General features: G+C 26.0%; 1 protein-coding gene across 2 annotated transcripts; it reads right to left on the bottom strand.

Moving 5' to 3' along the window:
* Nucleotides 1-1,985: 1,985 nt before the first annotated feature.
* LOC107454210 (large ribosomal subunit protein mL45) lies at nt 1,986-10,546 on the bottom strand. Of its 2 annotated transcripts, none has more exons than XM_016071319.5 (7): nt 10,317-10,546; nt 10,097-10,222; nt 9,545-9,689; nt 8,537-8,601; nt 7,172-7,326; nt 4,999-5,047; nt 1,986-3,580 (listed from the first exon to the last, which is right to left on the bottom strand). In XM_016071319.5, exons 1-7 carry the CDS (start codon nt 10,356-10,358, stop codon nt 3,185-3,187), a joined length of 978 nt encoding a protein of 325 aa, XP_015926805.3. In that variant the 5' UTR covers nt 10,359-10,546; the 3' UTR covers nt 1,986-3,184. The 2 variants fall into 2 exon arrangements, with proteins under 2 accessions (XP_015926805.3, XP_015926806.3); XM_016071320.5 differs by having other exon boundaries at nt 10,329-10,505.
* Nucleotides 10,547-14,702: the final 4,156 nt, after the last annotated feature.

Raw genomic sequence — 14,702 nt, 5'->3', positions numbered from 1 at the left:
TTTAGTTTTTCTTTACAACAAACATTTATTTTCATATTTCAATCAATGAGACGTCTTTTTTGTCTTCAATTTCTTTTATGTAAATATGCATTAGAGATGAGACAGGCTTGACCCAAGATTGACGCAGGCTTGTTTGCGTAAATAAAGGGTCAGATTCGTGAGAAAAAAAATTTATAAACTTCTGTATTACTGTTAAACAAATGTTCGAATCAGTCACTAAGGTTACAGGTTAGTGATAAAAAAGGGTTTTAATGACTAATTTCTTTGTTTAGGCATCCAAGTGGGGTGACCAGAAGATTTGTCTTTTATCTGGGTATATTTTAAGCAGACTCACAGTAATCTTATGTATCTTGAGTTTGGATTAAAATTCTTCATGCTCAGACTCGTCTCTAACATGTATCTTAGTGTCTGCAGTTTATATTAAAAAGGAAACATACTTTGAAGTGAGAGTTGAGGAGTCAGAGTTCAATAAAATTTGCTCAATTCCAACTCCACCTAGCTAAAAGTTGAGTCTGGTAGATTAAAAATGAAAAAAAGATTTTAATCTTATAGGAAAATTTAGACAATTCAATAATTTTTTTAAAATTCAAATAGTTAAACAAATAGATATATTCTGACGATTTAAATTACTGCTAATTACAAACTTTCGTTTTGTTAATCAACATTTAGGATTAAAGATAATGCTAACTGTTTATTTTAAAACAATTTATTTTATTATATAAAAGAATAAATAATAACATGTATTTAATAAATGATGCTTGTAAACAATAAGAAATGTATTTATTTATTTGAAGAAACAAAATCTTGATTCCTTCATCTTGAAACTGTTCATATTTGCATACTTGCCAACTTAAAAAAACTGGCATCAGTGAAACTTTTTTATGAAAAATTTAACGAAGACTATTCGAATTATTTAATAAGTAACAATACACCACAAATGAATAATAAATATATTATTTATATAATCTATCACATGATTGATGGTTGATTGAGTGAGAAGCAAATTTTCATTAAATTTTTAAATTGCATTTGTTAGAAAATGTACAGAAATATCTAATCAACCATCCATTTATCATCTCAATCATTTCAAATTCTATTACAATGATGCTACTTTTTAAAAAAATGCTATATGCAAAATAAAATAGTTCTTTAAGGGTTTTCTTCTAAATCAACAGCAAAAGAGGATGCTGAATTTAAAGAAGCTGAAGTAGCCTTCTTTGCTTTAATTAAAAAATCTTTTTCAAACACTTGTTCGTAACAGATTTTAGAAAATTTGGTTTTTAATATAAGCAGGCTTTCTAAAGATTTATTAGACACAGACCTGCCAACTCTCCTGCTTTTAGCAGGAGTCTCCTACTTTTGCCTCAAATCTTCGCCTTCAGGGTGTTTTCTCCTGCTTTTTTCTATTTAGTGCAAGATAGAGGAAAAAAACAACAATTTGTGCAATTTCCTTCCCAACTTGTGCTTCAGATCATGCTGGGCATTTATTTAGAAAAATTTTGCCCATAGCAACATCACTAAAAATTACGGTGAGTGTGAACCAAAACAGCAGCAATAACCAATGAAATGGCAAAATCGGAGATATCTTGTACACCATAAGGCAAAATGTTTTTTCACTTTCTATAGATGCCAGTTTTTTTTTAAATAATGCTAAATCAGCAACATCTGCAGTTTTAAAACAGTAGCAGTTAAAAAAAAATTAAGAAATACATTTATAAAGTATTGTATTCATTATTGACATATTTTGACGTAAATCCGTACATTTTACGGATAATCCCTAAAAGTTGGCAAGTGTGTATTTGATTAATAAATTTTATTCAAAATCTATATTTTTATATATATTTATACACTCTTTGTGATAACTATATATAGACGAGTGGTATATTATTGTCTTCGATATAGTTTAACACTCTTTGACAAGAAATAGACAAAGAAAATAATTTTATAATGTGAAATATGTATCAATTAACTATAAACATATAAACTTTTTTTGTATCACACCAAATCAATTTTATTAAATTTAAATTTGTTTACAATTTCTTATAAATTTAACAAATATAATTTTGCTGTCAATAGACTATGCTGTTTTCTACGTGATAGAAGTCTTTTGAAAAATCATTCAAGTATGTACAATTTTACAAATTTTCTTAACTATACATAGAAGCATAATAAAATTTACGTTAATTTACACTAAAAACAATATTTGTTACAAAAGCAATATTTGTTACAAGATAATTAAATCCTAATGTTTCCATTTTAAAAACATACTATGAGAATATATTTTTTTAGTTTCATTTTTAAGGGATTGTACAAGAAAATATCCCACTCTGTGTTGTCAATTATAATAAGTTTGAAAAATTTCTCTCTATTCTAGACTCAGTTAAAAAAAATTGAGATTAAAATTTTATACTTTAAAAACCTAATACAAACAAAATATGCAATACATATTTAAAAAAATTAAGAAAGAAATTGTGTTATGACAATTAATATTGTATTAATTTATTAGATTACAAAAATAAATGAATAAACCATCCGAGCATTAAATACAGTTTTTTCTGAACCTTAAGCTGCATTGGCTTTTACTGAATCAAATAATCAGTTTTTCTGATTTTATACAATGTGAAAGTAGAGCTTAGCAAGAAGTTTTTCTAAAATTTTGCCAGCGTTTCCTTATGTGAAGCAAAAAGAATGTTAAGAGAAAACAAATGCATTTCAAACAGTATTAAATAAAAAATATTTTTCAAACCAAAATTATGATTAAATTAATAAATATATTTATTTTGCTAATTTCACTTAGTCACTTTAAACATTAGAGATTCAATTGCTTTTCACATGATAGTAGGTATTCTCTGAATAAATTTTATGATTTACTTCTAGATATCATTTTAAAAAGATAAAATGGAGAATATTATTAGGAGGATAAGTGATGTTGTTTCGGCGTATTAAATATTCGTTAGTCTTAAAAACTAATTCATTTTCCATACGGCATTGAAAGGTTGTTGCTAACAAGGGTGAATACATTATTGATTAAAAATAAAATCAACATAACAAATATCATATGCACCGAAACAACAATACTTTCCAGTCCCTCTAATAGAAAGAAAGTAAATAAACGGATATCTGATGAAGAAAGATAATACAAAGCACTTCAGTTTATAGTTAATAATTCAAATTAAGTTCAGTTTCACCTTCTGCTAATGATATTTTGATGTGAGCTGATATTTTTGTTAACTTTCTTGTCCATTTTTTGGTTTATTACTTTAACTGAATCATTACTTGGTACAATTTCTGAAAAAAATTTACCATGAATTCTCCATGAACCATCAGGAACTGTTAAATGTTTTTCAAAAACCACATATTCAAGTACATCTTTTAATGTATCTTCACTACCTTGAATGAGACGTCCAAAACGATCATAAACAGCTAACGTTTGTTGAGAGAATAATCGCAGAGTCACTTGAGCAAATATATTTGTTTTAGATATCATTTCTTGGCACCTGATGTGAACAATTCTTGGCGGTTCTAACGATTGTATAAAGTTCCATCTTATGGTTCTCAACTTTGTTGCTTCCATCATTTCCTGTAATAAATTATAAATGAATTTTCATAACATAAAAAATTGATCATTGACGAAATTTTTTAAAAAACGACTTACATCTGTTATCATTAACCCTTTGAAACAAAATTTTCATTAAATATATTTTTCATAATTTCTGCATTATTTTGTATTAAGTCCAAATAAATAAAAATCATTATATTTAGCATTTTAATAATTTATGGATATGTACATGAAATATTGGTAATTTTTCAAATTCGCTCTTTAGATTTTAGATCTATGAGAATCAATTATTCATCGTTGAAATTTCTTTCATTTACAAAATCTATTATTGATACTTTTTTTAATATGAATGAAACAAATTTTTTTTGACAGATTTTTTAAGTAACTACGAGACTTTTTTTTACAACTAAAAAATACTGACATATATTTTTGTTTGTAATTAGAGCACCAGAAAAAGAAATATGTAAAAGAGGCATCAATATAAAGGGTTAAAAGCTCAATAACATAATAATATAACTCAATAATCTTTTAGTGTTATTGCATATTATTTTAGTTTGAAACACAATTCAAATCAAAAATAAATTATAGAATCAAAAATGAAGACAAACACTTTTCAAAAAGTGTTCCATAACATCTAGGGATTGCTTTCAATTAATGTTTATACAAAGTTTTTTTTTTCTTTTTAAACATTGGAAAAATGATTATATTGAAACAGACTTATTTGAAAGTATGAAAATCTAAATATAATCCATTTAAGAGCTTTGTACAAAGGACAATACCGAAGTTCAATAAAACATCAACTTCAATATTTTTTAAGCTATTTTCCAACAAATTCTTTGTAAAATTAAAATTCATAATGAAATAATTAATTGATTGCATACAAGTTCAGCTGCTTCAAAATGATTAAATAAGATGCATCTTATTAAATTGAATAAAAATTAATAGCAAAAGTTCATTGAAACATTTTAAAAATTGCTTGAAATTAAAACACTAAAAAATTTATAAACAGGGGATTGATTTTGAATGGTGTTTAAGCTACTAAAATCAATGAATCCCAATCTAACTAAAGTTATAAAAATAATCATCTAATTACTAAGGCCTTGTATCCAAGAAAACTATTACATTTAACTGAGCATAATTCTAACAATGCTAAATTTCTCATTAATATTACATTGCACACAAAAAAAAGTTTAAAAAAAAAAAAAAACAATTCAATTTTTAAAAGAAATTTGCAAAAAATATTTTGTCAAAGAATATATTTACAATTTATTATTTTCGAAATGAAATGTTGTGACAACAATTACATTTGCAGTTATTTCTTGTAAAAAATTTTAAATTGTGTAAAAAAATTCTCTTTCATAAAATTTAAAGGTGCAAAACAAAAGAAATATTAAATATAACGCTAGAAATTGAAATTATCAAAGGAAAATTAGACTTACTATGCAAGCTCTTTCTGTCACTAGTTCTTGTAATTTCTCTTCATTTTTTCTAACAAATGAAAAAATTCAAACAAATTATTAATAAAAAGTAAATATCACATATGATCAAAAAACAAATTGGGTTGTTCAGAAATTCTTTTTAATGAAAATTAAAGAAGATTCTCTTGATTGAAAAAAGGCTTTTTTTTTTTAATTATATGTAGTCTATTCCTTTCGCCATCTTTCTGTCACTAGGATAAAACTTTGTTCTTAGCTGGTAAAAGAATCTGATCCAGGTGATTTTTGTCCTCCTTTACTTTGAACCAGTTCATCATTATCATTCCATAATTTATTGTAAATAATATTTTCGTAAACAACCCATTTCTTGTCTTCAATAAAGTTTGAGAAACAAAGTGCTAACATGATCGCATAAATTTTTTTCTGTAAGAACTAATTCTGAAAGGCATCAGAAATTTTAATATTGCGACATTTAGAATATATAAATACTGATATTTTACGACATATCACAATATTTTCCCTGTAACTAGTTTACATAATTTTTTACATTGACATTTTTTACATTGATAAAATTTTTTCCCCAAATTGAAAAAAAAAAAAGATTTTTATCTAAATTTCAAAAATAGCCAAGTAATTATGAAAGTTTAACAATAAATTGAGAGATAAAAAAAACATGGTTTTTACAGTAATACACAAATAAAACCACACATTTTTATATATTAAATGAAAATTTTTCTGATTTATTATCAATTGCTTATCGATATCCAGATAAAAATACAATAATAAACAATAAAATAACTGAAAAAAATAATCATAAAAATGAATTTTTAAAGATATGACATTTTGAATTTATACTATTTAACTTATTTTTTTCGAATAGTTTAAAGTTTTAAATGAATATGCAAAATCTGGTAATGCACAAAATAATATTTGAATTATTGTAAGTATAACTAAAAAAATACTTATTCAAGAAATGATATTTTAAAAAATACAAGTAACTGCACTTTTAATTTAAAAAAAAACTCTATCATGAAAAAAAAAAAAAGAAAATTTAATTATTCTGCCTCCATTACTTATTAATAAACTCCATTAAAATTTGGAGAAATTTTTTTTTTACAGTTCTCTTATAAGTTATGAGCTGGCAGATAACTTGTAACTAATTATCTTGCTATTTGATTGTCATGAAAATTTTAAAAAATATCTACCTACTGTCCCAGCTTCAAAAAATGGTCTTCTAATGTTTTATATGTTGTCATTTCACACATTTTAAATCTTAACTTTCAAATTCTGAATATAATCTAAAATAAATATTCAAATACCATTTACGCAATATTGATTTACATACATACTGATTTAATGTTACTTTCCGACAATTTTCTTCGACAGCTCATTTTCGAAGATTAAAATGGAAACGACTTATTTTTTTCATTTTGGTCTAAAAATCTTAAAATAGATAAATCCTAAATAATACCTTGCCCCCCCCCCCCAAATAGCGCTAAGCAACAGTCTCCAATGTACTTGAACTGTGAAGATGAAGGTTTTCTTCTTTGTTCTTTATGGAAGTAAGTTATACTCATCGAAAGTAAGTTGTGTGGGCATTTTCCTGTATTTGCTGATGTATTCTGATACTTATTGCATTCCCATTATACTGTGAAGATGTATTTTAATACCATCACGATATTTAAAAATACTAATATTTTGTGACATATTGCCCAGCTCTAGTAAGAACACGAGAAATCCATACGTCAAGCTTTAAGATTAACCCTAGGTGTTTCAAATGATCATGAATGGTTAAATTATATTAATTTAACCTCTCAGTGAGATCAGCAATTGTTAATCGCCAGTTTGCATCAATCATGCCTTTATTGTCTTAACTGGCATTCCAGAATATGGTCAACAAAATATTGCCTGATTGAAATTTTGTAAAACAGTTTGGCATACACATCGGATAATTTTTTTTTCTTGCTTGAACAGCAATTAAAAAAAAAAAAAAAAAAAACTAGAATCAATCTAACTTTTTTACAAATAAGTCTTGTTATAACAGCTGTCAGAATATATGATGAAGTAGCGTAAGTGTAAAGTCAGCTGCAAATAAACACAATGAAGTCCTCTGTAGGAGAAAAACCATTTTACATCAAAAATTACAACTTACAAATTGAATGTAAATTCAACTTACTCTGACAAAGCTTTCTGGGCATCAATGTATATTTCATTTCCCTTTTCAGCAAGAGTTGGTAAATCAAAATTATAATCTAAATTTTGAATTTTTCTGAGAGCCAAATAAGATCTTCCTTTCATTATTTCCAAGCCATCACATAACTGTTTGAGACCCTGTGCAAAAGTAGATAAAAATTTAAAATGTGTGCATTTTTATATATCAAAGTGAATACCATAAGTGTACAATAAGTCAAAGATAATTCAGTAGTCTCAAAAATAATTTTTATGCAGCCAAAATAGGGATTGATTTTTTAAATATTGTTTATTTTAAAATGATGGTTTTTATATTTGAGTTATATCAGTATAGTTTAGAATTGTAACAAAATAATTTTTTTTTGTACTTTCTTATTTGAAAAAAAAAAAAATATATGAAAAAGGAAACTTTGAATCGATTAATTAGATTTTTTCATAGGAAATCAATATATTTCATTATATTCAATTTCACAAAGAGTAAAATTTACAATTTGTCATCGAAGAAGTCATATCGAGGGCAGAAAAAAAAGGATTGTCTTTAAATTGCAAAAAAATTTATAAGAAGAATTCTTTAAAAATAGGAATGCAATTAAAAATCAGAGTATACATTAAAGAAAGAGTAAAAAATTGCTTTCAGTAGTTTTGAAAAGCTAGCAGCCAATAAATTTTATATTTACAGAAAATTCATGCTGGTGGATATTCTCGCTAACATAAAACATGCATTTTATTCAGTTTCATTCAGTTAAAATACAAATTAAATCTCTATTAATTTTGTTTTTAATATTTTATAGGTATCTTTTTATTTCTACTAATTTTACTGCCATGCTTCTCAATAATAAATTAATTACTGTAAAATCTATAGTAAAATTAAACCTGTGATAAATTAGCTTCATCTTTTAAAAGATCCTAATAAATAATCATGTGCATCATTATCATACATTCCCTTCTACAGTGAGAAATCTATAGAAATTCTGCATTTTTCCAACTTTTTAGATAATAATAATAACATTAAGAAAATTTCAAAGGCCCATCATCATTCATTTCTCTAAAACAAGAAAAAAGTGACGTAATTATAGAAAAAAAACAACATTTTGCAAGCATATGGCAGACAGATTTTTTTTTGTTTTTGTTGATTTTGTACCTCTGTATTTTAATTTTGTCCCCTACCAAAATTGGACACCTACGACACTCATAGGAGTACTATAATAACCATAATTTTAAAAATTTACCCATAAGCAAATAACTGGAAAAAAGGTAAGATTTTTTTTTGACAGGTAAAAAATAAATTAAACATAATACTATCTAAAATTATGTTATTGATAATAAAAAAGATGAAAGAATTTGTAAGTACCTGCTTTGACACGAATGTCATTTTCCCATCTCCTTTTGGAGGAATATATGGATCAGCTATGCCACCTAGAAGTAATAATTTTTAAAACTATCATGTAGAAGTGGACAAAAACAATTATGAAAAATTTATCATAAAATTTAATAATTTCTATTGAATAAACAAAAAAATTAAAAATATTTCATATAAGATTTAAGTAACAAAGATATTTATAATAAAAGTTTTTTTAAAAATTTTTCAAAAATACAAATATTAAGAAAGATTGATAAAAAAAACTGCATGATTTTTATAAATTAAAAAAATTTAATGCTGTTTTTTCTATTTAAAATACTTATGAGTGGATTTTTCATGATAGTAAAAAATTCAATCTAGTATTTAATACTTTGAATTCAAGAAAAAGATGTCTATAACAATATCAACACAAAATTTACTTGAACACTAAGAATACTTATATATACTATTTTTTATACTAAGAATACTTTAGTTATAGTTTTTACTAAAAGAATAAAATATGATCTTATCTGCCTTTACAAACAGCAGTTGTTTCGAAGAATTCCAATAAGAAATGTTCAAATACAATTGTAATTACAAGTTACAAGCATAAACACAAGTTCATGCACCATATGATAATAAATTTATGTAATGAATTATACATTACTTAAAATAAATATTTCACAAAATTTATGAAGATAAGCAAAAAATTATTTCAAATTCATAAGAATATGTCAGTCAGTAACTTATGCATCAGCATTACTACTAATATTGGATTGATGAATAAGTTTGCTGAACATATCCTCGGACATATGATCTACAAGGTTGAACTATTCACACAAATTTGGCCACTGTTATAGTACCTAATGTACTAATTAACCTGCTCTGAGAAAAATATGTTAGTAGTAGTAAAAATAACATAAAAAAGAGACAAATAAAAATGTCTGAATAAAGTAAGTTAAATAGAAAAGATATTCATACGTTTAATGCAAAGCATTTATAACGATTTAATATGATTACCTGTGCAAGTTATGAGCATTGGTTTTTTATTCCATTTTTTATGAGGCACAATACCCTTTTCTTTCAAAAGAGATCTCATCTCTTCTAATGTTAATTTTTCTTTGAAACTTTTTTCATCAGATTCAGGTAACACAACTTTCAAAACCTAGGTAATGATTAACAAACAAAAAGGCTTATTTTTATTCAATATAATAAGAATAATCTTAATATTTTAATTAATGAAATAGGCAAATAAATGTTTATCACAACAAATTCATCTAGGTTTCCTTTATCCTTGTATTAAAAAAATATTTTCAAACTTGTATATTTTTATATAAACATTCAAAATTAAAAAATGAAAGAAATGTGCAATCAATTTAATTCTTTATAATGAAAATAACATTATAAAAATTATACTGTGTGGAAGAATAACATTATTTGGGAAAAACCTTTAATTGGGAGGGAATTAAAATAGCCATGTTTTGATATTCTTGAATTGTAATGATTCCATCAAAATCAAATCAAATCAGGTATCTACACGGAAATATCCCCTTTAAAAAGACAATAAATCACCTTTTTACTTCTCTCTTTTCTAAACAGAGAATTCCAGTGCTTTTTACGATTTTGTAAATAAACAGCATGACATGCAACGGGAGAAAAAGATGCATCAAGTATTCTTCGAAGGCAAAAGGCTTTATTCTAAAAAAGAAAAAAATTACAACCATACTTAAAGATATTTCAGCATTAAAATATTAGCTTAAAATTCAATTTCTAAAAAGTTATAAATCCTTACGACAAGAGATACCAATACTGATTTTGAAATGATGAGATCCATGATAAATGTAATAAAAAAATTGCACGTCCGTTGAAATTAAAATAGCTGCGGATAAAATCTAGATAATTATTAAAAAATAAGTAGAAATCATATTGTTAATCTCAGTCTGGATGTCTCTGGAATCGCTTCTTGTTTGTTTACTTTAATTTAGGATTGATTGTTTGATATTAAACGTAACGTTTCCGATTGCCTGTTTTTGCTATTTCTTAATTCTTTTTTATAAACATCGATTATGTTTCATTATATCGATTATGAGATTGCGTAACTCGTAAAGCAGAAAGCAGTAGTACTTCTTCTTTTCAATTTAAAAAATACAATTTAGGCTTTTATCTAAAATAAGTATTATTAAGCATCATGATAGACCATGGTGAAGATAGGCTTTAAATTGAGCACAATCAATTCTAAGTTAAACGCAGAGCTATAAGCGATAAGCAGAGAGCTCGCAGCACTTAACTTTACTCAATACTCAATTCTAGAGCTATAAGCGATAAGCAGAGAGCTCGCAGCACTTAACTATACTCAATACTCAATTCTAAGTTATAGATAAAATGTTCTCAAAGTAAAGAGATTTCATTACAATTAAGATATCTTCAAGTAATAAACAGAAAATAAACTTATAACATCCTCGTCGAAACAAACATTATTCACTGGGAAAAAGAAGAATTTTTTTTAAAAATAAAATTAAATTCGTCTGTATTGAAAGGAAGCCTTATTTTTGCAGAATGTGTGAAAAATCTTATACTGATAAGTGTTGTTTGAATAAAAACATTTCTCGAACTGAAGAGAAACCTTATTTATGTAATGTGTGTCATAAATGTTTCTCACTTGAACATAATTTAAAGCAACACTATCTGATTCATACTGGAGAAAAACCTTTTTTATGCAGTGTGTGTAATAAAACATTCAGACAGAAAACTAATCTACAGACACATGCTGTTGTTCACACTGGAGAGAAACCTTATTCATGCATTTTGTGTAATAAGACATTCACACAAAAAGGTCATTTAAAAAATCATTACCTTATACATACTAAAGAAAAACCTTATTCATGCGATATTTGTAATAAATCTTTTTCCAAAAGAGCTAGCTTAAATCATCACTATCTTGTTCATACTGGGGAAAGACCTTACTCATGCAGTGTATGTAATAAAAGTTTCAGACATAAAGCAAATTTACTGAAACATTCTCTTACTCATAAAGGAGAAAAACCTTATTTATGCAGTTTTTGTGGTAAAACATATACAGAAAAAGCTAATTTAAATAACCATTATCTTGTACATACTAAAAATCTTGTTCATGCCGTGACAATGGTGAATTTTTCTCCATAAATATTTGCTTAGATCTTGTTCATACTGGTGAAAAACTTCATTTGTACAGTTTGTATATTAAAAATAAATTTCTTAGTGAAAACTAGTTTAAATAATCACTTTTTTATTAATACTCAAAAGAAAAAATTTATTATGTAGCATGTGTGATGAATCTTTTAAAATCAACACTATATTGTTTATAATGAAGAAAAACCTTATTCATGCAATTAATATAATTTAATATTCTCACATAAACACCTTCATGTTCATACTTCCAAATAAAAAAAACTTATTTGTGCAATGTGTGTGCTAAATTTTTCTCTCACAAAAAAGTTCAAATTGACTATCTCTCTGGATTTTCGTAGAATGATAATTTAAGTGAACTATGTTCATACTGGAAAGAAACCTTATTTAATAGGTGTTTGCAATAAATTGGGAATATTTTTGTATTAGTACCTGTTTACTCCAACAAACATTACCAAGGTTTCAAAGGATTTTTAACTTGCAAAATTTTTAAAGCAAACTTGTAATTTGTCATTAAAAGTGACTGTAAGTTATACCCATCCTTTCTTTCCTCTTCTATGACATGTTTTTTTAATATCTCATGAACTATTGCCTAGAAGTCATCAAAGCTTGACGATCATTTTCGCATAGGTACAGATATGGAAATTTTTCATGGATAAAACTATGTTAAAAAAAATCAACAGTATCTTTTATTTAATGGTGATAAATCTTATTCATGCAGTATTACTAAATTATTAATAAACTGACCCAACCCCATCTTTGTAACTGAATGCAAATTCTAAAATTTTTACATGCATATGTAATTTTTATTTGAAATTCTTATGCTTTTTCATTGCCTGCTCTATTTTAACTTTGTGTGCATAAGCTTTTTGATTTTCTTACACCTTTTGCTATGTAAAATAATTAGGTAAATACTTATTTCATGTATTTTGATTTCTATTCATAATTTCAACAAAAATTTCTTTGATCCTCCATTGAACATATTTATACGAAATATAAATTTGTTAGCATGTAAAGAAAATGCTTCATTTATCTTGTCTGGTTCATCTGCTTACCACTTAATCAATAGATTGAAATGTTATAGGTCATCCATTTAATAAACTTCTGTGACCATATAGACGAGGGGTTTCCAACCTACATGAGGCCAGAGTTAAAAACACCAGTCAAATGGCAGGCCGCAACTTAATCAAAATTTTATATAGGACTCTTTCATGTTTGAAGGAACATTAAATATTACTGTCAGATTTTTATCAAGTTATACAAAACAAAAGTATTGAACTACAAATTAAAATAAGAAGTAGATTTTTACCAGAGAAATACAATTTTTTTGCAACATTGGTATATTAAATTTCACAGAAACGAAGAAATGAGGGTTTTTTTTAAGGAAAGAAAAGTATTTTAAACCCATATAGATTTTTTATGACAATTTTCTGCAAAAAATGACAGCTAATATATTTTAGTTCGGGAGCCACCAGTTGGTAACCACTGATATAGACCATCAAGATGGAATTTTATATTGAATTATTATAAGGAAATCTGAAATTATGTAATTAAATTTGGAAAATTATTTCTAATTAGTGGTCATGATTTTTTGATTATTTTTTTTAAAAAAGTTTGATTTAAGAGCTACTGTTTTTTTTAAAAAAAATTGGACGGATCGGGCAAGTTTAGGTTTTGGATTTTGAAGAAATTTTCAGGATATGTTCTTTATGTGAAACTATAAGACACTTTTTCTTTATATCTTTTTACACACGCCATTACTGTATAGGAAATGAGTAAACATTGATCATTATTTTGTATTCTACTACTTCCATGCCAATTATTAAGATGTAAATACTTTCAGTGGATCTTCTGATCAATGGTAGTTCAAAAATCTTCTAAATAAGGCTATTTTCTTAGACTCTGACTGTCAAAATCTACTTGTACCACAAAGGTATCAATTTCTGTGAATACATACTAATAAATAGTAACAAAAGTATCAACATGTGTATGTTTGGGGTGGCCTTAAATTTAACATTAAGCTATCAAGAAACAAAAATTTAGTTCAATTTTCTAGGTCATTAACCAAATTAAATTTGTTGGAATTGAAACCTTATGTTTATCAGAAACAAAATGCATCGACAGACCTATGGTTCAGGATCCATCTTCTTTATAATATGGCCCTAAAATTTGAGACTCATACCTGAGTAAGTAAGGGGAAGGTTATAAATTGTTTTAAAAAATATGATTTAGGCCCAATACCAATGTCTGAGGCGAGTTGAGTTGCAGTCTCAATCTAGAATTTACGGAGGGGGTGAAAACTTACACTTTGCTATCTAAACCAGTGACCCTATAATTTCAATGTATTTTAATATGCTGAAATAAATTCTCTACTAAATTTATACAAAGCCAAGAACAAACTTGTATTCCTATGCTTTAAAAATCAAATATTACGATTCCTATTCATGCGATCATACAATCGAAAATCGTGATTCATTTTTACACAATCATAGCTGCCAACATGGATAGGAAAAAATCCAGTAAATTTTCAAAATAATGTAAGTTTCATGATAATTGTTGCAAATTATACTCAATGTTTTACACATAGCGAATTTTTGTGGATTTTTATAGTCATCAAAATAGGAAAACTGCAATATTTTCCAGTTATGATTTCACATTAAATGATCTTGAAATGTTATGTTTATTCATAATTTTAAATAGTAGTAGTAAAATGAGGATATCTTCCTTATGTATTAGTGACACTTATTTAAATATTCAAGCAGGGCAATAATCTGCACAAAAGTTCTATTTCAAGAGGGATTTTTTAAGGAAACTTTTTCAATTTTAGTGAATTTTCAAAAATGTACAAAAACCAGAAGAATTTTTATTAAACCAGGAGAAACTCGCAAAATCCAGTAGAGTTGGCAGCTATGTAAAACATTAGAATCAAATATTATACTTCATATTCATGTGATTTTAAAATCAAACTTGGTTCATATTTAGGTGTTTAAGAAATCAAATATCTCGATACGCA

Source organism: Parasteatoda tepidariorum, chromosome 8 (assembly GCF_982258835.1).
Source record: "Parasteatoda tepidariorum strain Cologne lab strain chromosome 8, Ptep-v5.0, whole genome shotgun sequence".
NCBI classification, from domain to species: Eukaryota; Metazoa; Arthropoda; class Arachnida; order Araneae; family Theridiidae; genus Parasteatoda; species Parasteatoda tepidariorum.
Note: the sequence above shows the minus strand (reverse complement) of the source record. Positions and strands in the feature narration are given on the sequence as shown.

What these genes read in the sequence shown, in the direction of transcription:
- LOC107454210 (XM_016071319.5), bottom strand. Translation starts at nt 10,358, where the DNA reads ATGGATCTCATCATTTCAAAATCAGTATTGGTATCTCTTGTC. An exon ending in GAAAAGAGAGAAGTAAAAAG is followed by an intron (nt 9,690 to 10,096) that starts GTGATTTATTGT and finishes ATCATTACCTAG; the next exon opens with GTTTTGAAAGTTGTGTTACC. An exon ending in GCCCAGAAAGCTTTGTCAGA is followed by an intron (nt 5,048 to 7,171) that starts GTAAGTTGAATT and finishes TTCATTTGTTAG; the next exon opens with AAAAAATGAAGAGAAATTAC.